Genomic DNA, 24,679 nt, shown 5'->3' with positions numbered 1-24,679 from the left:
TTCGCAATTTTTAAAAATATTTACGAAAAAGAGGAAAATACATAGCTGGGCATATACATTAAGTATATGTAATTAATATTGTCTAAGTGCTATCTTTTTTTAAATCTTTACTATACTTATATAAATAACTGAAAATATTTCATATATTTTTTTAGTTTCAGAAATGTTTCCTATTTTAAATCTGACCCTTATTTTTCAATTTCATATTCATCAAAAAATTAGAAAAATCTCCAAAGCTTAAGGGGGAAGGAGCATATTGGATACAGGTACCTTATATGTTTGAACGTTATAAGATCGAATTCCCGAGTTTTTCCCAAAGGAGGAGGAAATCGAGGGACTTTTAGATCGGTGAAATCGAAGCTGCCACGAGAGATCTCGGTCGTATCTCGTTCTCACTCGACGACGACGACGACGACGACGACGACGACGACGACGACGACGACGACGACGATGATGGTCGCCGAGAGACGACACGCGAAATCCGTCGGGAGATAACGAAATCAATTTCCGCAGGATTAGAAACCGAGCGACGATTCGTTCGTTAGAGGTGCCTTTTTGTTGGCTCGTTTGAGACCTCGAACGGCGACATCACCGGCTGATGCCGCGCCAACCGGGACCAACGAGCGGCATTAAAGGCGATGGACGAGAAACGTCCGGCTGTTAAGATAGAGATCGCGGTAATTAATCGGCGCTGGCTAATTACGCTGGATTATTTCGAGCCAGTTTGAAACGCGCGCTGCCGCGCCGTACGATCGCGAAGCTGATGACTTTGACGGACGTGCCCCTAACAGGTCGAGCGAACGAACTTTAAAGAACGATCTATATCGCTGCAAACGTTACGTGAACGTGGAGATAATAATAAAATCGCCACTCTCGGCCACTTAAAACGATGATAAAGCTACTTCAGTGAAATCATTGCGTTCAATGGAATCAATTGATTAATTACGGACTTTTCCGTCATGGAAAATTAAAAAAAAATTCTATATAGGTTTTTTAGGAATCCTAATACCAAAATGCTTTTAGTATTCTTATTATTATGTTTCAGTTATTCTAAATATTTCTACTTACAACTGTTTTAGATTTCACGCGTTTTCTCATGTATTTCGAAGTTTCTTGAACATTTTGTGTGAAATCTATTATATATACCATTTTTGTTTAATTAATAGAAATTTTTTCCATTAAAATCGTCAATAAATCAGATGGAGATTTATTTAATTCGAAGAATTAAAACGGTGAATCAATATCGAGCGACGAACCGATATTGTAAATCTACGCTTTCATTTGGCTCTGGTTGCGAAACAACCGTATTGTAAGTGTCACCCAAATCCTCTCCTCAGACACGCAGGAAATTGCTTGGCCGCAATTGACCGCCGCATGCGGTGTTGAGAGCACAGTAGGAAAATCGTTTTAATTGCCGCCGCGGAAAGCCGGAAAATTGGCCCGTACGATCGTCTAGACGGTTAATTTGAATAACATGATAACGTCTGGCTGCATTTTCGCCGAGTGCGCTAGATTATCGAGGGAGAGCTGCGAAAGAAATAATGCTTTGTATCTACAGCTTTAATCAACGCAACGCTATGGAGCACCTCTAATAAACTGAGCTAAATTAAACTACTCGACATTTACAAACTAAGAGCTGCAGTAAATTTTCTTCTTACGGAATTATAATGAATATCAGAACACGCTTACGCAGGAGAGGACTCTTAAAAGCTTTCTAAACTTTCTAATTCGTGGATTAATCACGAATAATCAATCTGCCAACAACTTGCTAAAAATTCTTCGTACTTCTGCTGAATATACTGTTGGATAAAACGAAGGAACAATTCTGATTTAAGAAAGAAATTTCAATAATTTTATTTCGCGCGGCATATCCCTCAAAAGCCTTTTCGCAATCTAAGCGAATTTCCTTGTGACATGCAAACGTAATTTTGCAAACTAGAGATATAAAGAGTACTTTGCTCGCTACTTGTCAAAAAGAATTTATTACGTGTATTTGTTACTCCGTAAATACATATTTTCTTATTCAATTCCGTTGGATCGTCCTTGGCCTCGAAATATCTTTTGCAAAATATATTCAATTTATCAATTGAATGACACACAGGTACCCTACGAGACGAGTCGGTTATATACATTTAACTTTCGGCTGCATTAAAATTTAATCAGTCGAGTGAAGTACGCGCGCGGAATTTGAAGTAACGATTGAGTCATGTTTCCAGTGCTTACGGGCCAACGAGCGACGCATACAATTTGATAAATTTATGATAGTAACGTCAAATAATAATTTCCTGTTGTCATTATTTTAACAATGCGCATGTAAACGACATTGAATTGTATTGATTAACATTCCATCATTATAATATATATATATATATATATATATATATATATATATATATATATATATGTGGCATGTACATTGAATTGTCAATAGCAAATACACTAGTCATTGCGCGGATTAATAAACAATATTATACTGCATTAAATTTCATAACTTTCGTTGGAGAATCTCGTTTTCGGGGCTGCAATGCTCTTCGCATTATAGCGTTGTAGGACGCTCTTCCAGTCTCTCTTTCGTGCGCATTTATTCCTATCATCTGTTTGTTTCTCAGCTGGATATTAAACGACCGTGCGCGCGTTATGTATGCGCACCTGTCTCTGTGTGTTATGCATTATTATATTAAGCTCTCTACAGACGCATCAGTGTGTCTGCAGTCGAAAACGGAATAGAACATGCCAGAGCGGGGAAGATAACCGGTTAACTCAATAAAGAGGACTCTGGCGAACGGGAGAAGAAACAGAAAGGGTAACGAAAAGTTGAAATAGTAGACATTCACATTATTTTTACGGGAACTAAAGTGCGTTTTGGAAACTGGGAAAGGGGACAAGGAAAATTAAAAATTAAATTAAAACAATTAACTCCTTTCCACGAGTTTGACTAAAAAAAAAGAGTAAAACACTACAATGTGCGTGATAACACTGTCGTCCAATCTCTGTTCAAATTTTTATACAAAATTTGGAAGTAAAAACAGTTTATCAAAATAGCATTTAATCGTATCAGACTTAATCACGTTAAATTGGATTTCGCAATTTGATTCATATAATCCTCAATTCTAATTTTAGTTTATCGTACAACTGTGTGTGTGTGTGTGACGATTTAACTGTGCTAAAATTAAAAACGATGATTATTCTTCTCTCGCACACTATGCAGTAAAAGAAAACAGAAAGAGAGAGAGAGAGAGAGAGAGAGAGAGAGAGAGAGAGAGAGAGGAGAGAAATTAAATTTTGCAAAAAGTAAAAGTAAATAATTAAGAAGACATCATCGATTATAAATTTTATATTAAAAAAATTGGGAGTCTCTATAAAAAAAAAAAAGAACCTTAACACTTCCATTGGCGAAATTTTCACGAGGTCCCCAACCTCTTAATTAACCGCGAATTCGAGACAACGTTTGAAACGTTCCTCTCGGGAATGGTCGCAAGTAACATGGAGCGGAATGAACAAAATTGAGGGGGGCGCGGTGTGTTCTTTGGAATTGCTCGTTATGCCAACGTCTCCATACGCGCTTCTGGGAGAAGCAGCATTGTTCGTTATTACAGCGCAAGTGAGACTGAACTTTGAGGTCTCAAAGGGCTGCTACAGAAGCTGAAAGCGTATCGCGGCCGTGTGAGGGATGCGGAGGGGCGAGACACGGCGCGCCGAGGAGCGAGAAACTACGGGACGAAGACTTTGGCGCAGGCATGACGCCGCGCGTCTACAGCGCTGCAGAACGTTCCCTGCAAATGCAGTCGATTAACGGCGTACGATTAGGAAGATTAGGGGGAAAACTAAGCGGAAGCGTTTCAAACTCGACGCAATCACGATCACGTTGGCGGAAAGTTGGCGACGTATTAATGCGCGATGAGGCGAAATCGCAGATTTCCTCCGGAGCCAATGTCCGTTCCCTTGCCGTGCTCGCTTGCCGTTTTAAGTTCCTCCGTATGCGTATTTTAAAGAAAACTTAATACGTAACTCGGTTTAAGATGTAACCGATTCTTGCGATATGTATTAGTGCATTGCACTGGTAGATTGAATACAATTGTATTTGTCAAATCTGTTCAATATTTTTATCGCGCAAAGACCTGGCTGCATTCACACGAGTTTGTAACGATTGTTGAAAAGTCAAACAAGTGTTGTATGCAACTGTCGACTTGAAAGAGATAAATCGGGACGCCGTCGATATAAATATTTCATAGCGTTCGGCGTCGGATGCAAAAGGGGCCGTGTGTCGTACAATGATATAGCTCCTGAATGGAGGCCTCAATCACCGGATAAAAGGATCATCTGCCACGAGGTAACGATCGTACCGTCGCGCCGGTGAAACCGACGCGGTCACGTTTCCACGCGTGTGAATTCCAGCTCGCGCACGTTGGACATTATTTGAATCCGGGAGAGGAATTGCGCAGCGTACGGGTCTCAAAGGGTGTGCGGCGGTGGTTGAAATCAGAGACGAAGAGGAACACACGGGCGGCGAGAGAATGGTGTTGGTCGAAGCGCGTCAGGAGGATGGCGACGAGGGGGTGCAGGGGGATGGAAGGAAGGCTTGAATTACGCGCGGACGGCGTTGGCGGTGGAGGAGGGTGGAAAGGACGCGCGCGCGCGCGCGCGTAAAGTGGATCCCGCGGATGCACCAGCTCTCCGGTATGATTCCCAGAGCAAACAGGTACCGTCTTCTTCCTCCGGAAGCCTGAGACGCCGCATACAGCGTCGCGGCGTCTCCTGTAGGGAACCCCGCGCGCGCTCTGGTATTTGCCCGCCCAGGCGTAGTTCGGAAAAATGGATTTCCTGGAGGTGCGCCGAGGCAATGGCTCCTTTTTCGGGAGAAGAGAGCGTTTCCTTCTTCCCCCCTCCCCCCTGGGGGCATCGTCGCCTTCGTCGACTTTGATAGGAGCGCGGACAACAACACCGCTATTTCCGTGTCTCTCGGTTTGATAAGGAAATGCGATTATCGCAACATCCGAGCGGGTTCGCTGTATCGTGCCACGGTGGATTGCTCAAAGCACAACCGAGTGTCTATTGTTAACCCTCGCGTGTCTCCGTACGGAACGTACTCGCGGAATGTTAACGAGCGTCATCTCACCGCCGCTCTCCGCGCACTTCGCAGTCAGCATTTGCGGCACATCCCGCGAATTTTTCTTTTACAATGCCGCATTTTGTTTTTTTTTTCGCGCGATAGCCGAGAGGCGTTCGAGAGGGTAATATCGGCGGAGCAACCGCGGCTAAAACGCGACGCATTTTCGCGGTGAAAGCCTCGATGAAATATGCAGAGCGGAGTGGAGATGGATCTTAGCACGCGGTAGTTTGTCATAATAATACGCGGACACGGCGTCGACGTTCGTCGCGGTGCCGTAACGAATCCGCCCCGCGGAATCCGTCGATGTGTGACGAAGACGACATCGCGAGACGCATTTCGGCGGCGTTTCGACGCGGTGCAGGAGGACGCAGGGTAGGAGGGAGGAGAAAAAAAAGGGTAAAAAGGTTTTACCCGTGTAACGCGCGCGCGGCAACTGATGCACTCGGCGGATCTGATGGGATAAAAGGTAATTGGGATAGACGAGACAACTCCATCGCGCGTCGCTTCGAGTTGATCTCGCCAGTACAACATCTGTCGAGAGGGTTTTTTCTCCATTTTTTTTTTCGCGTCGGTCCTTTCGCCTCGTTTCCTCCCCCTGTCTCTTTTGCCGTCTCCTCTCCCGTCGGCGAAACTCGTTCTCGCGGTGGCGGGAAAGATGCAAAAAAAAGGCGAGAGCACGAGTTCGCCTCGGGCAAACACGTGTAGGCGCGCGTATCGGGATACCGTGTCCGAGAGCAAACAGCGAGCGTGCGATTTGTAGTCGAGATGTTTAACGAGGGCTCTCACGGCGAGGGAGAGAAAGAGAGATCGCTTGCGTAATACGTCGGTGCCCCGCGTCGATCGTGTTCGTTGCTCTCCGTTACATGTTTCGACGTCAACTACTCGGTATATATTTTTACCTCGATTACGGGGGTAGGCTCGTGTCTCTTTTATGAAAAAAAAAGGGGGGGTTAAGAATCCTTTTCCGCTGTTATCCAGCCGATTATCGTCAATCGTGATGGACGACATCACGTTGTCGGAAGGGAACGGACTGACATATGTTGTCCATCTAATAAAAACCGCATCTCATAAAAACGTACCATCCACCCTCGAGAACCCGAGATAAACTCGGAATCAGGTTTATGGTGCTGAGCACGCGAGTATACTCCACCGAAATGAACCGGGGCCCTTCACTTCCCGGCTCTACCTCTTCACCCACCCTTTAAGCACGAACTTTACACGTGTATTAATATCCTCTGAATACCGTACGGCGCATACGCATCGGGATAATAGATTGAAAATATGTGCATCGACATCGTGTAATCGCGTTCTTTTTATTTTTGACAACGAAAAATACGAATACTCGATTTGTGCAAACTTGAAAATAAAATATAGCGTATTAATATACGGGTTATGCATTTAGAGTTTCAATTTGAAAATAAAATAGGATGAATGCAACATTGCGTTACGTATGTTTCTTTTTATTTGTGAAAATAATAATTCTCGAATTGCGCAAATTTGGGAACAATATAATGAATTAATATATGCATTATGCGCGAAAATTTCAATTTATAAATAAAGATTCCTATCGGCGTGTAAGAGTATTGATATCGCATGGAAATATATTATGCGATATTGGCTTTATTGCGAGCATCATCAAAAGATTATTTGAGCTTAATATTTCTATTATGTGCTGAAACATTAATTTAATTCCGCAAGCCATAGTTAAACTTAAATATCGAAAATTCATATCGGAGGCAAAAGCGGAAATTGTTGTGAGATTCAATAGTAATTGTAATTAAGAATATATTGTCGTATCGTGGCATAGCTTACCACACGGCACATGGCGAAAATATCAATAGTTATCAATGTATAACGGGTAAATGTCAATATTGCATTAATGTAGAGCTAGTTGCAATATGCGAACGTGTACTATTCAAACATTCCATTATCCGAACATTATATGCATTCTGCTACAAAACAGATTACCGAGACGGAATCGTCACACGTAACATTTTGATAACGTTTTCCGTACAGAATTCTCGTAATCTCGAAGTTCATTACGAAGCAACGGTCCTTTGATGTTGCTCTTGCAGAAACGACAGGACAAATTTAGGACAAGAGAAAGTAAAACGCGCATCGCGTCGTCATTACTTAAATGTTTTAATATCTAAAATTAAGCATTAACCATGCTCTACAAAAAATAACGCTCTATTTCTCAGGCATATAAATTTCAATTTATAAAATAACTTTGTCAAGCGACAAGCGTCTTTTGAGAGTTTCGTCATTCGTAAAACGATAGGAAAACTGCAAAGGACAATCGCAAGAGGGAATAAAATAAACAGCTCACAATCAGTAGGTTTCGTTTGATTCTGAGAACTGCTGCGAGAAAAGAGATGGAACGGGATAAGATGGGTAACTGGAAACGAAAAGGTTGACGGCACATGTGCTTCTGCGTTGTACGTCAAGAATGATGCATGTTAGCGAAGGGTTCTTGTGGTTGTTCGACGACAATGGCCCTGGGACGTCGAGACTTTTAATATCGCATATGAAAATTTAATAAATGTAGAGGCGAGTCCAAGACGAGAGCGCGCACGTGACGATAGCTCAAATGAAATTGGAGAATTGAATTTATATCTTTTTCCAAATGATGTGTTCTGTACGCATTTTATGCACTTTCATGTAATTATTTTTTATACGCATATGACATTTTATCTGAAATCTTTAGTTCTGAAAATATTCAAAGATCAAGATAACATTTTTATATATTACAAAATAAAATCTCTCTTTCTTGAATTTAAACACATGTAATTAAAAATATTATCAACACTAACATCTTCTAATTGTTTTAGAAGCTTCTCGATTCAATTGTATTATTTATATAACTTCTAGTACATAAGTTCTAGTCTCACATTTATCATTGAATATATAATTAGAATTTAAATTTTCTATCGTAGAAGTAAAAGGAGTCATTCTTAACAAAAATTATTTTTAATTAATAATAAAAATAAGTCACCAGGAGGAAATAAAAATAACATTAACTTTTACTCCTTTTCTCTCTACTCAATATATAATATAAGAAAACTTTTTATAACAAAAGTTTTTAAATTTCCTTTGAAAGTGTTAAACGCCAGAAGTTGCATAAATTGATGTTTTAAAAATATAACTACCATAAAAAAGGTAATATAAGTATATTGTGTTGAACTTTTAGTGGAACTTTTATTTATGAAAATAGAAATAGTCTAGAGTAATGAAATCATAATGAATAAGTAAAATATCTTTAAAAAATATCTCTCTAGAATAAAATTTGCGCCATTTTATTCGATGCTTCTTCAAATTTAGAAGGTATAAAAAGCGAATATATAACGAATGATAAATCTAACGACGCGTTATCTTGAAATAGTTCTGTAACGTGACAAATCGCGTCTGACAGTCGTACGAATGATCCGAGCAACGTGATAAAGGGCGAGAAGAGGTGCACGCGTTCGAAAAATAAGAAATGGCGCTACGATGCGAATTACACGCCTAATTACACGACGCCACATGACGTACGAGTGTTTCAACGCGGAGATAACGATACACATGGGTACCACGGGTTAGGGGAGAAAAAGGCGAGAAAGGAGAAGAAAAAAGACGGGTGGGCGGGACTCCGAGTGGCGGAGGAAGAAGGTCAGGCACGCAAGCATCCGTGCTTTCCGGGACACCTGATGCAGAGTACGTGTACTCCCACGTAAAAGAAAAGAAAGAACTGCACAGTGCATCTCGACAAATCTCATGGCAAGATATAGCCGCCGCGAGAATCTGCCGTCGACCGCAATGCAACTCTTATCCGTTGAAGCAGGAGTGCATTTAATTTGAAATGCAGAGATGCACTCTCGGCGGTACGATTGAATAGTAAATAAAAAAGATGCCCCTTTTCTCGTGTTCATTTTTACCGCCGCTTATCGTACCAATATATCATCTGGCGGATGCGCAGAATGATTCGTGCTAATAAAGTGAGTGAGGCAAATAACCGTATGCCTATTAATTTTATTAAAGGGCAGACTTTCTTGCAGTGTACTTAACCTTTGACATTGCACATCTTGCTAATTCAGTTTCAAATTAAACATCCACGTTAAAGTAAATTTAACTCGAATTCAGCTAAAACCAATTTGATTACGTATTTGCATTTTGGAGCTTAATTTGCTCGCGCGTGTCTGCATGTTCAAAATTAATTTGGAGACATTAACGAAGAAAAAAGTATTTCTTATAGCTTTTTAATTACACCATACCGCTACTAGGTTTCTAGAAACCCACGCTAAATTTTCCGTTCAGGCCGTTTGATGTATCGACATTTTATTAGCTATAGAAAGGAATTATAAAATAATTTTTAACATCGCATGCGCGCACGCGTGTTTTTAATTTATTTTGAAGAACGTTTTACTTAACAAATACAATAAACAATAAACACAAACAAAAACATCACAGATTCATGTGGATATATAAGTTGTCTAAAATTGCGGCATAAAATGTAATATTATTACGATACGAGTGGATATGAGTGGTGCTAAAAATTTCATAGATCGTCAAGAACTATTAGCTGGATAGTATTTGAAATTTATGAAACATCTCGAAAATAGCTATTGCATGTTCAGTTTCGTTTTCGGTGTCAACCTCTTGATTAATAATCCGTGCTTTATTTCGGTATCTGCGTCGGGCGAATTCGGAGTCGTTGACGGTTTTACATAAACGTGAAACGTATGAGGAATTGTACTGACGGGGTGGCGTGCGAGGCGAGCGAAATCACCCCTGGGGCGTGCATCCCGGTGGCGGCAGTCTGTTTTGTTTACGAGGCTTTTGTCTCGCGCGAGTGGTAACGACCATTCGTTACCAGCCACTCGTCACGTGAAAACCTCGCCCCCTCATGGGCAGGTGAGAAAGCACCACCCTCTCGCCTCCTGCCTCGCGTCCTCCTCGCCGGTTTTTCTTTCTTCGTCATCCGCTCGTTCCGGCCATCTCTTCCATCGCCTTTTTATCAGCGCTCCGCGAGTGTGCGCCGAGTGTGTAAGAAGCTCTAATAAAATTAACTCGTCCAGAAGGTTCTTCAGAGCCTCGAGTACCGCAGTGCCGGCGCGAGTAATGCCGTGCTACTCGTCTGTCACCACTTTTTTGTGTACCGTGTCGCTTTTTTTCGGATAACAAACTCGCGCGCGCGTCACGACAGTAAAGGCAGAGTCGTATCGCGGTTCGGGGGGGGAAAAAAAAACCTCCCGGACTCTCGGACAAATCTCACTAAAGCGCGCGCTGTTTTTTCTACCGTGCTACATTTTTAAACAGCGACAGTTCATGCTTTCGAGTTTGTGTAACAGCTTGTGTAACACCTCCAATTTACAAATTGTATCTCACAATTTTGGATTTTACGGCAGTTTATGCATTACTTTTAAATATTATTTTACAATATAAGCTATCCCTGGAACTGTATTATGTCCATTTAATTTTTAAAAACTTTAACTATAAAATATTAAAATACTTTATATTTCAAGATCATCATAAATCGAAATTAAAAAAATATAATTAATTAAATCAAGGCCTACTCGTGGTAACTTACATGTTATTAGAATATGAATTTTAAATTTCTTATTATAATTGCGGAGATAGAAAGGGTTAAGACCTATCTGAAGCTCCTTATTTCTTACATAAACCGGACTGGGCGGTCCGGCTTCGACGCAGTATGCAAATATTGCACGACAGATACGGGTTGATTTCTGCAAATACGTACGCGAAAAAAAGACAGTACGTTGGCAAAGCCGATGGAATTTATTATAAATTTAACTGGCGCGGACTGCGCCTGCCGATATGTAATGCTCTTAGGAAGTAAAGTCGACCTTTTTTTCCCCTCTTTCCTACCGACTCTCCCGCGGCCAACTACAACCCCCTTCAATTTCCGCTTGTCTCCCTTTTTGCTCGGTCGGGATATCGTTCCCGCTGCCGAGCTTTAATCCAACCGGGGCTGGAAATTCCAGTATTTATTAATTTCCGACCAGCAGGAGCGACCGGCGCGATTACTCGACCGGGAAAGCACTTCCGATCAGCTGCTTACCAACCGCGCTATATATTCGGTCATAACAATTGGAATTACACAGGATAAATCCACATTGCTTAAAAGCCGCCTTAAATTACAATGTTATTTCCACGATTGCTATTTTTATATTTATACAGGTTTTTTTTTAAATTTGCGAAGTCTGTAAGATTGCTATAATGTTATAATGTTTTATTTTTATGGATTAACAGTAAGTATACACGTATAACTGATCAATTAATGAAAAATAAAACGATTTACGTAATTATAATATATTAAATCTATAAAATAATATATTATTTATATATTTCGCTCTATTACTTTCTGTATCATGCTTCACATATACTGATTAACAATAAATGATAAAAATACGACAAGATAAAATCAAAGGAGATTGGAAAATTGCAAAACTATCCGAAACATGTACATAACATGTAGATCGTATTGATTGATAAGAAAACGATATGATTATGAAAAGACAGAAAAGCGTTATCGAGGAAATGGCCGCAACTGGCGGAAAAATAGCGTTGAGAAAATGAGAAAGGTGTGCAGAAACGAACGTCAGCTACGCTCGCGTTTTATCTCGCGCGAGATACATCCCTCGCTTGTTTTACGAGAGCGTCCATTCGAAAACAAGATCGCTATTCGCTTTTTACATACCACTCCGCCCTCCCTCCCTCCTCCCTCCCACATTTTCTCACATTCATTTCTATATGCCACTGGACATGTCGTTAACGTAAAATCGAATGAAATGCTGAAAATTAAAGCGTCCTATTTCAATAATTTTGAATTTTGAAGATAACACAAGATTTTTATATAGCTACAAAAATATATTGATTCAAGTTGCATTTAACTTATCTGAGAGAGAAGAATAATGTTAAAAAATTATATTAACATTCAAATATTAAGAAAATTAAATAAATTAAACTGAGATTATGAACATTGAGCAAAAATTTTTATTTCTAAATTATCTTAATTAGAAAGTCCTTAAAACTTTTAAGTCTATTTTAGAAATAAGGATTTTTGCTAAACTTTAAATTTTTTCACAGCTTAATTTGTTTAACATTTTAGAAAGATTTATCGTATAGTTCAATTTTGATAATAGATATATCTTGTACGTTATTTTTGTTCTCATAAATGCACTGTCATGGCGATACGATTCGTACGACCGATAATTTCTCTGAGCTATAGGTATACCGAGCAATTTGTCGCGTGGAAATATCGAAAACGAGCGACCGAATTGAAGCTAAAACGAGATATCGCAAGAGAGAGAACAAGTCGCGAACAATTAAATCCCGTTCTCTGGAAATCGGAAAAGGCTCCTATTTGACTGCGTTCTCTGTTCGTGACTGATAAATTGCACGCGTCACGAAGCGTGGAATGTACGAGCCGGCGGGTTACAACGAGCGAACATCATCATCAAAATTAATGAGCTCATCTATTTGTTCCGATAAATCCGCGCGAGACACGAGTGCACACTCAATTTACAGAAAAGTTCAACAGAATATCAGTAATGACCGGAAATGATATAATCGACTAACCTGATAACTAAATACACGATGAACATGCGGATCAGTTTCACTTGTTTCGAAGCGTAAAGTCATTTCTGATTGCCCATTTGAAGATATAATTTCAATGGAGTCGTATAATGTTTGTAAACTGTTTATATTAATTAGATAAGTTTTAAGTTTGGTATGTCTTTTCGAATACTTTTTACCTCTTTTTACATCTTTGTACTATTTACATATATTTTATATTAATTAATTTTAGGCTGGTTCATATACAGAAGAAATATTTAAGTGACTAATAAAGTTTCGATAAAATTTATGGATGCATAATTCTTTTATTTGTTAATGATATGTATAAACAAATATTAGTTACAGTATTTGTTTTACAATTAAAACGTGAAAGAATATTTTATATGAAATAAATTCGTCATTAATCTCAGAATTAATAAACTTCTTTCAGAACTATGAATATTATTTCCTAAGATTTATCAAGTTTAATTATCCACAAGCAAATTATTTGAGACGTGAATAGCAAATTATGAGATTATAATCAACTTAAGTTTATAACGCGCATTATAATGTTTACACACTTTACACGTAATACCGGCCGGTCATGAAAAATTGGTAGTTGTTCGCGAAACAGTTCGGATGATACGAATAGAGATCCACTGGCTGATAAACTGCAGGATTATGCACGCGCAAGAGACAAGAGGCGGTAGGAACATGTTACAAGTAGGCGATATATTATAAGGTGGGTTAGCTGAAAAGGAAAAAGTCGACGAGATAGAGAAAGAAGCGGCAAAAGCACGCGGGAGAGGCGGGGAATAGGTGTGGAGGGTGAGCTTTGAAATATTTTATACTTTCCGAGCACGCTCCGGGGCCAATATGTCTGCCCGGGGCAACAAGCGACTGTATCACGTCTCTGCGATTTTGTATGGTTTTTGCATTCGATCTTTGCCGCGTCGTTTTATGTCTCTGCCGCTGCAGATACCCATGCTTATAAGCAACGCTTGGCGCATCTTTCTATTTAAGTAGCACGAAAACAGCCACTTAAAACAGAATAAGAGCGCGAGATCTCCATAAAATCTTCGTAAACAATATTATTTAATAAATAACAAATTTACAAGAAAATAGCGCAAGCAGTTTCCAACGTCGCGCATCTTAACTTTGACTGCTATGTCTATTTATCTGGTGGCACGTAAATTTCCGCAAACTGCGTCAGTTATTCATATAAGTGACAGTTTTATTTTAAAATAATTTTATTAAGTATTTAAGACATGAAAGAAATGATATAAACTTGATTAAAATCATAAAAAAGTAGTAAAGTATAAAGTAATATAAGAGATTTATTAAATTTAATGCCAAAAATCAGTCACCGTGTTAAAAACTATTTATATTTATATTTATAACTATTTATATTTATAAAACTAACTATATTGGCTTTCTATTTTCAATACAATTTAAATTTGTACTTTAAGATAATAAATATACAGGGTTTTAATGGTCAAACTGCATCAGTGAGTTCTATGGATAAAAATTGAAAAATAATATATTAATAAGGACTCATAAAATTTTTTATAGAATTTCTAAAGATTACAAAAAGTAGTTATTTTTAAGAAACGTAAAAAATCTAGTGGCTTTAGCGCGATAAGAGAACTTTTATACATCGTTTAAAAGTATCGCTTACTAATTGCAAGTATCGATTCATAGATCATAATAATGATTTATATACGATTGCACATTTATCGTATGACTAGTCAAGATTCAAGTTATTAATATGCATTAACTACATTTAACGATGACGTTACCTCGCGTCATCTAGAAAATGCAAGCCGATATTAAACACAATTGATGGAGTGCACTATGCTTAGTCATTATGGGTCAAGATCATGGAAATGAGATGATTTCATTGAGACGTGATCAAAACGTCCTTCGCGATTCATTAAGTGGCGCCTCGTTTCAATTCAATTTAATTTTTCCTAGCAAAAAGAAATAAATTGTGCATTTACTCGCGATGAAATACGTCACCAGATTCTTTACACTTATTTAAAATCTGACAAGCAAAGTATCAATATTTTATATTTGGAATGTTATTAATTGTGCAACGAAAGCGTTTGAAATATTTGAATATTCTCACCAGTTATTATAAAATAACAATTTCTCACGGTTTACGTCAGGTGTCTTCGTTTCACAATTAAAATAGCATTACGTCGATATCTAGAAATTTTATATGAATTGACAGTCGAAGATAATTAAACAAATACAACATAGGTGTTTAATGTATCTTTATTATTTTTATGTTGCAGAATAACATTTATTCTCGAGAACTCGGTTACTGATCGATTCAACATACTGATAACTGAACGTGTAAATCACCGATGAACGTGGTTCATTGTGTCACGAAGTCTAACATGGCGCGGTAAGTAAGGACATGCTTACGAAGTTGTTGATGATCGATGAGTCACGTCAAATCATTGGATTCAAGTGATTACGACGCACGCACGTACGCACGTACGTACGCACGTTCGATAAATGCATATACGTCCGGCGTGTCTCTAAAAAGAAATTCAATATTTATCGCGATGATATCGTAAATGTTTCGACCTTTATCCGCCTGCTTTCATTTTCACTTATCATGCGCATCATCGAACACTATACCGAGTCTTTTTACACGATGTTCGGCATGCTAATTAATTGCCGTCTGCTCATTCATTAAAACAGGCACGATAAAGAAGGTTTTTGAAATTCTGCCAAGATTAATTTATCGCAAGCTCTCTTTTAGAATTATTATTATATTAATAAGAAAGTAGAATCCCGTAAAAATAACGCTTGACAGTCTGCTTGTAGTAATAAATTTTATTATCGGTTATATAAAATAGATATTCGAAATGATAAGAGACTGACGTGAATAAGTCAGTCATAAGCTTTTTACCTTTTAATGCTATTATTGAATATATCTTTGCATTTATAATAAATATACGTAATAGAGGAACGGCTGATTAATTATATAATTTTACATATCATTCTATTAGCGAAAAAGCTTTGATCGTATTTCTGGAAATTTATAAATTTAGAAAAAATACATTAATTTGCATATATTTATATTATTTATTTACATTGCATATTTAACCCGCGTCTTTAAAGTAATATACAGATGAAGTTTTGCGTCGAATTTTTATTTGACGCGGAAGTCATGATATTTATATCCTAATCGTATTATAAACATCGTCTGGAATTTTGTGACAAACATCTGTTGGCTGGCTAGACTTCAATTGCCGAACAGAAATAGAACTTTTCAACAGCAAAACATGATCAATCCAAGAGAATAAAATTTTTACAGCCTGCGGCTCGCCTTAATTTTACTTTCGTTCTTCGAAATAGAAGGCGGAAAATAAACCGTGGACGGTCGCGTTTCCTAGCCTTTTACTGCTTGCAGATCGCGGTCTCATAAATTTTAATCGTGCAAACGTCTCTTATCTGTTTTTAGAAAATTAGACTATACGGCGTTTTCCGTATGGAAAGCGCACTGTCTAGAATTTCTTTATTTTCCATAATGTCAAACCTAATATTTTTCTTTTATTAGCTCGGGTTCGTAGCTGCTTTCTCTGGCGCATGCTGAACAGAACATTTGATAACATGAATAAAAGCAGATGACGCAAATCGTTGTGCAGCAATTTTTCTCATAGAAAATTTCAATTTGCAATGTCATTTTGAAATAAGCTTTTTACCTTTTAATGCTATTATTGAATATATCTTTGCATTTATAATAAATATACGTAATAGAGGAATTAATTTTTCCTTATGGTTTGAAAATATTTTCGATTTAATAATAAAAATGAATGTTTAGCAATGACAAACAGCTTTATTATTAACTTCTGGATTTAGTTTTTGGTGTACATTATACTAATTTCAAGATTACTAATTTCTATTTTTCATAGATTTAAAATAACTTCTCTGCTTGAATTTATTATAATATTAGATATTTATACTTGTCTGTGATAATTGTTACAATGACAATATGATAACACATATCGCAGCTGTGCGAACGTCGAGTCAAAATTATTATTTCCGCATTTAAACACGAGAGCTCGAAGAGAAATCTGACGAATGTTACTCTATTGCCACACACAAATACGACATGCGATTTAATCATTCTATCTTTAATAACGTATATCTTACGAAGCAAACGCAACGAGAAGATCTCGAACATGGGCTTATCGCAAGCGTGCAAGAGAAAACAATGGGTTTCTTAACTCATTGTGATCTCTTTCGATACAAGGAACGTTTAAAGCTCCACATATACACATATATATATATGTATACATATATACAATATATATGTATATGTGTGTGTGTGTGTGTGCGTGAGAAATGTTTTCCAAGGAATAAATCCGCGTGCGGAGCCCTGGACAATAAAACGCATTTATCCTTGCCTCGAGATAAATTTGTGGAAATTGGATTTGAACGCCGCGCACGATTTCCATCCGCTTTAGGAAACGCGTTTAATTTTGCAGCTTTTTGCGCGAGAGAGCGCGTGGAGCGGGAGGGGAGGAGCGTTAGCGGGCGGCCGACAAGTAAAAATGGGGAACACGATTCTCCGCTAGCATTATACATCGCGCTAAAGATTATTTCCGCGAATCCCGTAATCTCGCGCCGCCACTGTAAAACAAACGAAAACCGCCTGGTTACGATAGAATTTCTAGTTGCGAGCGGATTAAGTTGATACAAAAATCATGTCGCGCATCGCGTCGCGGATGTCATCCCCTCCCCCCCCCCTTCCGTTCGATTCCGGTGTAACGCGCGCCCGCGATTCAATCTGTCATCGGGACAAAAATTGGCCATCTTTATGGTCGGCTATCGCAATCGATTGCTACGCGCGGTGAGCGAGCAGTCGAGTGCTCGCACGTCCGTGAATCGCTCTATCGAAATCACGCGACCGTAAATCAGCCGGAGAATGCACAACGCCAATTTATCTGTTTCTGCTGTCCGTATTGCAATACCTTGCCGCAACGTTTATTCACTCTCGACAATGAATGACACGCGCGTATTATGAATCTATATTCTCTCATTGTTGCGCATTTCTCTCTATGTGAAGACAATCAGGTGGAACGGTGAATGTGAAGCGATTAGACAACATAATAAAATGTACAAAAGATCATTACTCTCGCTAAATGAATGCAAAATTAGTCTACTTCTTAACAAGAAATTAAAAAAAAAAAAACACAAACATAAAATTAACATTGCACTTTTAATATCTCACAATTTCAAACAAGCAAAAATTATTTCGAGTTATAAAATTGGGCAGAAAAAGTATTATATGTATATTATTTTCAAAAAATTTTAACAAGATTATCGAATTAAAAAACTTTTCTATCAAATATTCATATATTTAAAAGGTTTATTACATTCACATTTTATCTGCTAAAACCTCATGTAATACGTATAACATATAAATGTCTTCAAGCAGAAAAGTCATTTCTGAAAAAAATTTTAATATAAAATGTATGCAGTAACTCTCTAAAATAATGTTTACTGAATACTTCTTATATTCTTCTTGCAGCGAATTTAGTCGTGTTTTATACGATCTCTTGAACCGCACAATGTCGAAATTCGCGAACTATCCGGACCGGCGATAGATCCCTTTCGAGGAGAACTTACGGGTGCGATCCATAAGAACGAGTGGCGGAAGGCGGCCGGAAAAATTCTCATTTCTACATCGCCGCGCAATCGCGTTGATCGACGAGCGCCCGTTAAATATTGACGAGGTAGACGGTAGATGCAAAAAGTAGCGGTTTCCGCGGGAAACGGAACGGGGGGTGGATACAAATGAGACTGCGGGGATGAGCAGCGTTATCTTGCATCCTGCGGGAGCTATTCGTTCCTGGAGCCGCCTCTTTCTCCATCCTGTACCACCGGCTCACCTTTTCCCCCTCCTCCCCCTCGGTAACCCCATCGCAACCCCCCTATATCCGCCTCTGATAAGCGAACCCCCGGAGCGGACCGATTCTTCGATAGTAACTCGCCGAGATCGTAATTGTCGCGATCTTTTGAACGTTGATCAAACGATCATGGAAAAGGAAGGAACGAAAAAACACGAGCGACTTTCGCCGTGGACGCAGTATGAATAAGTAACTTTTTAATATATCACGCAAGAGTAAACGCAAACTAAAATCTTGCGTTAATTCATTCTTATTACGACGGGGCAAAGTGGTAGCGTTCGTTCTTGTCGTTTTATTATTCTTAATCAAAACCGTCGGCGCTAGATTAAATTTTCTTTGCGTTTGCGGGACGGCGTGCGGCGCCGTGGGTTATGAGATCCTTCGTGAAAGGAACGAGGATGAAAGACGCGATGATAATAATCGTTGCATTTCAAAAGAAGACAGTAGACTAATTATGCTCAAAGACACTACTTCATTAACTCGTCTCCGAGACGCGGGTGATTCATCTGACGCTTCTTAACGTTTCCCGTGGCAGTGTCGATAAGGATTTCCTAAGTAAAAAGGGACGCTATTTCTCGCATGAGTTATTACTGTTATTATTACGTAAAAGCTATTTAATTTATTGTATTTTTATTAGTGGCAAATCCTTTACAATATACGATTTAGTTTTTTCGACTCTTAAATTGCTTTTGTAAGAAACAAATACATATTTCTCATCTAAATTTTATCTAACATTTTGACTTTTTGACGTGTAAGAGCGGAAGTAGAAGTAAATATATAGATTGGAACAGTTCTAAGAAGTGCGAGAACACAACGCGAGATTACGGGATTGCGGCATGTCGGGCCATACGTCGGCTTTACCACTGCGGAGGTGAGCAACTGGCGGTTCTCCTGTCAGGAAGGGGAAGTGAAAAATCCCCAGATTCCCTCAGGAATCGTCGAGGTATCCTTATAAAACTGGCAGATTAGAGTGAGACGTGACGAGAGCGCAGAATCTGCTCTGAGTATTAAGAATCTCGACGATGTGGACGGTGTGCGTTTGCACAATTACGTCTAGAGATGAATAAAAGTTGATTATCTGTTAATCAGATATACGCTTATTTGCTCAATATTATACGTTTTGAAAAAGAGCTTAATCGTGTTTAATCTCCGTGTAACATCATCGTTATAAATGCAATGATAAAACCATGGGCGTTAAAAAGCAATTTAATATGTTAAGCATGAGGGAAGTATTGTAAGGTCAGGCTGTATTTTATTGCATTTTTTAAACGTTTTGAATTTGTTGAAAACCATTTTTGCACGTTAAATAAATGACCGATAACAGCGACGATTACAACGTATAATGCTTAACAATTATTGATGGTATTTTATGAAGCGCTAAACTTTAGCAATTAGAAACGTTAACGTAACAAGCTATAACGGTGAAAACAGCTCGTTTAAAACTGCCCTCTTTTATATTGTGCATAATAAACAACAAATTAAACGCAACAAATTAAACGCAATTCTAGGATTAATAAAGAGCTTAGGAATTTCGTGTGTAACTTCATACAATTGAATTTTTTTTTTTTTTAGGAATAGGATCGATTGCTTTTGCTTCAATGCGAACTAAGAGAAACGGAAACGAATAGTGGGCATTGCAAAGGTTAAAAACAAATCACTCGATCGACGTTACAGTCAACAGAATTACGTTTATCAATATAAATTGTCCAATTCACCGTTTCAATTTACTGCTTCAACTGCCTTTCCTCCAAAAAGAAGTATCAGACACTAGAGATGAATACAGGGCTGAAAAGCATTTACTGCCACTAAAATCTATCGCTATAACTTCACTTGGAATGATAAATAATATTTTTTTGAAACACGTTGCACTGAATTTAATTCGTAACAAAACGCTTATAACATACTTTTACAAACGACATAAAAAAGAATTTACCCAATGAATTGATTTCAATTAATATCATTAAATTTTATATTATTATTATTATTATATTATGGGTATATTGTGTTATATTTAAATATATGTTCGATAACATTATTGTGTTCTGCAACACGTAATTAAAATTATCACCTGTGACACTTTGGTCGTCACGTACATAGACGCATGCACATCCACGACAAATTGTCCGCCGTCCTTATCGCCCGAAATCATTATTCACCGCTTGACTAAATACATTCTGTACTTAACATAGTAATAAATCACCAGTCACGTAAGGCGAATCGTCGCCGCGAGCGTGGAAAAAGAGAATGCCGCCGAGTAAAAAAGCTGCTGAATATTCGCGGGAGATACCTCGCTCGGGGAAGGATTCCCCAAGAGAGGGAATATTGCAGCGCGGATCGTCAGTGAATAAGACAACCGAAAGGACAGGGACGTACAAATGGTTGCGAAATCCCTGCGGGAGTCGCGGGTCCATTAGCGCTGAAATTAACTTCGTGAAACTCACCCTTCCCGCCGAAGAAGTCAGCGCGGTTGCACGTCGCGCATAGCGCAAAGGCGAGGATCACCAGTAACGACCTGAAAACAATTATATTTCTCTCGTCATTAATCACCGTAGTTTCTTGTAGCTTCGTGGCTTCATAAATGTCCGGTACAAACTGATTGAGTACCGTGGAATTAATAGTTAACGAAAGAAGCAACGGATATGACGATTGAACTTTAAATGAATATTAGTTATGTAAACAAATTATCTGGAAAAAAGAATATATCAAGTAATTTTTCTAATTTAGTGAACAATGCAAATAATTATAATATAAAAATGTAATATAATGTAATATAATAATTATAAATAAAAATGTGAAATATGACAAAGTGAAATAAACTTGAATAAGTATAACGAGTAGGCGTACTGCATAATTATTTAGAGAGCTTAAACGCAACTTCGTAATTTAAAAGTTTAATATATTTCGCAGTTTATTAAATATGCGTTAAATGTTCGTGTTGAGTGTTGTAAATGATAAATTAAAGAAAATTGCGTCTCATTTCACGGGATATATATATGTTGCGGGAAAATTTCGTTGACTACGAAAAACAGATAGGCGTTCCCTATGGTTGTTTCGTTGTTGTCGAGGGTAAACTGGGTATCTAATACTAACTAAACAGGAATGGCAAACGGAATGTTGAGAACGGTTGAAGAGAGGACGGTTGGAACAAAGGCGAGGAGGGGTGGATAGTCTTCTAAAGGATAAGGCCGGTGCTAGAAAAGCTACGTGATCCCATGGAGAAGAAAGGCAATGAAATTAGCGCTAGAACGATTCGGAATAACAGCGTTGCCTCCCGAGTGGGAACAATAGGGATGCACTTGTCGCGCCGTATAACCGGGTTACGCGATACGCCGGATCAAGAGAAGTGGCCTTCGGTATTATACGAAGCTTTACTGTGACGCCTTTGCGCTTTTGTAAAGGGATGTAGCGCGCGATCACGACTTTGTTGTGATGAGTTAGTCTTGCCGAACACGATAGCAATTTAGTTTAATATAACTTTACCGGTTCGCGCATCACCTTTAATTTAACGTAACGTAAACTTTCAACCGTCCCGTTTATTTAGAAGTTCAATGAAATTTTATTTCATCGTCGCCGGTTGTTATAATATGTTACCTATACGTTAATATAACCGGTTTGTTGTTAATTTAGTCTAAAAGCTATAACATGTTAAAATTTAACCGAAGAATATATTAATATTTCCTTTGATCTCCGTAGTCGGTAATATTTCCCAGTCATTCTTTATTCTATCATTACGCATGGCATAAAATGACATGCGTTCATTCGATCATTTTTATACTATTCTATTCAGGTACCGCACCTTTGCGTGGCTCGTAGATCGTGACTCGTTTATCTACGAGCGATAAATCTCGATCTATCTTTCTCTGTTTCTTTTCCTCTCTTTCCCGGCTTTATTTCACGACTAGACTAAGGTCAGTGGAACACGAGGAACTCGGTAAGTGTGACAAGCATTTGCATCTTGGCTTGCACAACAGCCGGCGCACGCGTGGGCGTAGTCGATCGTGATTCACGATCGAGAATTCCCGACTTGCGCAACAATAGCAAACGCGAGGACGGCCGTGCCCGTCGATTTCGATTTCCATTTAACAAGGCCGTCGACCCCGCCTCCTCTCCCTTTCGCATTCAACAGGCATATGTTGACAAACGATTTAAATTATCGACGCGGCCGAAGTAATCGCCAAACTCTGCATTCTGCATAATGTATGAACATCGAATATCAAAGCTGTATTATTGATCGCTGTCATAACATTTAGAAGCATTTAATTTGTACAGTTAGAAACTTTCTAAAATGTCATAAATATTGACTAATTACTTTATATGATACGATTGATTTTACTTCTGACGAGAATATACATTAAATAACCAAGACTAAAAGCATAATAAAATATCTTTTTAATAAAACATTTATTTATATACACATCAAAGAAAGAAAATTTATATTACGTGAAATACTTGCAAACTAAATATTTATTTTTTCAATTGATTGAAAATTTGAAGTATAAACAGTTATGTAGTATGCCATCTTATTGAATAAATTCCTTTAATAATAAATCTAACGTAGAAATTTACTTTGTGAATACATGTGGATTAAAATTTACAGTTACAATTAAATATTAGTCTCTTAAAAAAGAAGACAAAAGTAATCAATCAAACTATCATGAAAATTTTCAAATAGTTTTATCGAGCGAAGAATGCAGCAACGATCTTCGTAGCTGATCCGTTTAAAAAAAGTTGTAACGATTATCCCGATCTCGATTGCTTTTCGTAAGATCATTAAATATTTTTTAAGTCTCATACAAATTTCATGAGAGCCCACTGCTTTTATAGAAGTTTAAGAGGTTACGCCGAGTTTCGTTGAAGTTTATGACGTTTTATAAGGTCTTGTGAAATTTCCGTGGTTTCGTAGAAAGTAGAGATTTTGTGGAGAGCAAAACTTTTCGCAGTCCGTAAATATTGCATGTCTTCGCTAAGCTCCGTTCCGATAAATATATCATACAATTAAGAATTGAAAGTTCCAAGAATAATTTTAACGGTGCAAGAAAACATGTTTTTAAAAAATCGGTACGAGACATATTGAAAGTCAAACGGCAAAATTCATTGTCCGTTTTAAATACATCAACTTTATTAACCTTTTATAAATTTTTTTGTCTGGGACATTCGTTACATGTCGATTTTACGCGAGACTGAGTAGCAACATTACTACTCGTGCGTGTAATCGAAGCGTTAATAGAAATGTACCGTACATATAATTGAAGGATGTATTTTTAGCAACGGATTCTGTTTGTGCACCTAATAAACGTGTGAATGCCTTTGATTCTGAGAACAAGCATTGCTCTACTAATTTCTGGATTTCTATGAAAGGATGTAGAGACGATTGAATGTGTGGATTTTCCTAGAAAAATGATGCAACGACTAATCTTGAAAGTTTACAAACATCATTACAAAATATTGTTTGTTTGAAAATATTCATTAAAATAGCTCAAACAATTTTGGAATCTTAATATTAATCATTATATTTTATTAATTTAATTAATATATATCATTGTTACGGTTGTTATGATTGGCTGTATTAATTATCAATGCTAATCTTTTTTGTTAAAAAAATATATATATGCTCAATTTGTTGTTTGCAATATTTTTTTTTAAATCTTATTATCAATTTATATTTTACAACACATGTACAATATATAAACATTGTACCAAATATTAATAAGAATTTGTAATAGACTGATAAAAAAGAAGCTTATTATTTTGTTGCGTAATTATTTAAATAATTAAGGCTGACTCGAACGTTTCTGATTCACGTAATCTCGCGTTATGCTTCACTTCATTTCCTTTGATAAGAGAGTATCGGCACTTGTGGATGACATCATCGAAAGCAATGCAAGAAGAAACTTCTTGTAGGAAAAAGTGGAATAAATCTCAATGCGAATGTAAAGGGACCGTAGAAGAAAGAGCAGAGGAGAGCTTCAATAGTTTCGAGATGATAATCGCAATCGCTAGTTTGAATAATATATGACGTGGCATATACCTATTTATTTATAAGCACGCGCATAAATTCTTCATTCTTTTATCTCTTGAGATTTGG

At 37.8% G+C, this 24,679-nt stretch overlaps 1 protein-coding gene and 1 long non-coding RNA gene across 5 annotated transcripts in view; one reads left to right on the top strand and one right to left on the bottom strand.

The window, feature by feature from the left end:
* Nucleotides 1-24,679, top strand: part of LOC114254468 — a 263,849-nt gene that overhangs the window by 155,758 nt on the left and 83,412 nt on the right. For both annotated transcript variants that reach the window (XR_004963652.1, XR_004963651.1), the window contains exon 4: nt 14,962-15,074. This is a non-coding gene — a long non-coding RNA (uncharacterized LOC114254468). The remainder of the gene's footprint in view (nt 1-14,961; nt 15,075-24,679) is intronic.
* Nucleotides 1-24,679, bottom strand: part of LOC105836028 (collagen alpha-1(XVIII) chain) — a 243,906-nt gene that overhangs the window by 202,813 nt on the left and 16,414 nt on the right. For 2 of the 3 annotated variants that reach the window (XM_036288224.1, XM_012679781.3), the window contains exon 2: nt 21,036-21,106. The exons of the other annotated variant lie outside the window; for it this stretch is intronic. In XM_036288224.1, coding sequence (XP_036144117.1) covers nt 21,036-21,106 — 71 coding nt within the window. The remainder of the gene's footprint in view (nt 1-21,035; nt 21,107-24,679) is intronic. 3 annotated transcript variants of the gene reach the window in all.

Source organism: Monomorium pharaonis, chromosome 6, assembly GCF_013373865.1.
Source record: "Monomorium pharaonis isolate MP-MQ-018 chromosome 6, ASM1337386v2, whole genome shotgun sequence".
In the NCBI taxonomy this organism is placed as follows: domain Eukaryota; kingdom Metazoa; phylum Arthropoda; class Insecta; order Hymenoptera; family Formicidae; genus Monomorium; species Monomorium pharaonis.
The sequence above is the reverse complement of the archived record's forward strand: the minus strand, read 5'-3'. Positions and strand labels throughout refer to the sequence as shown.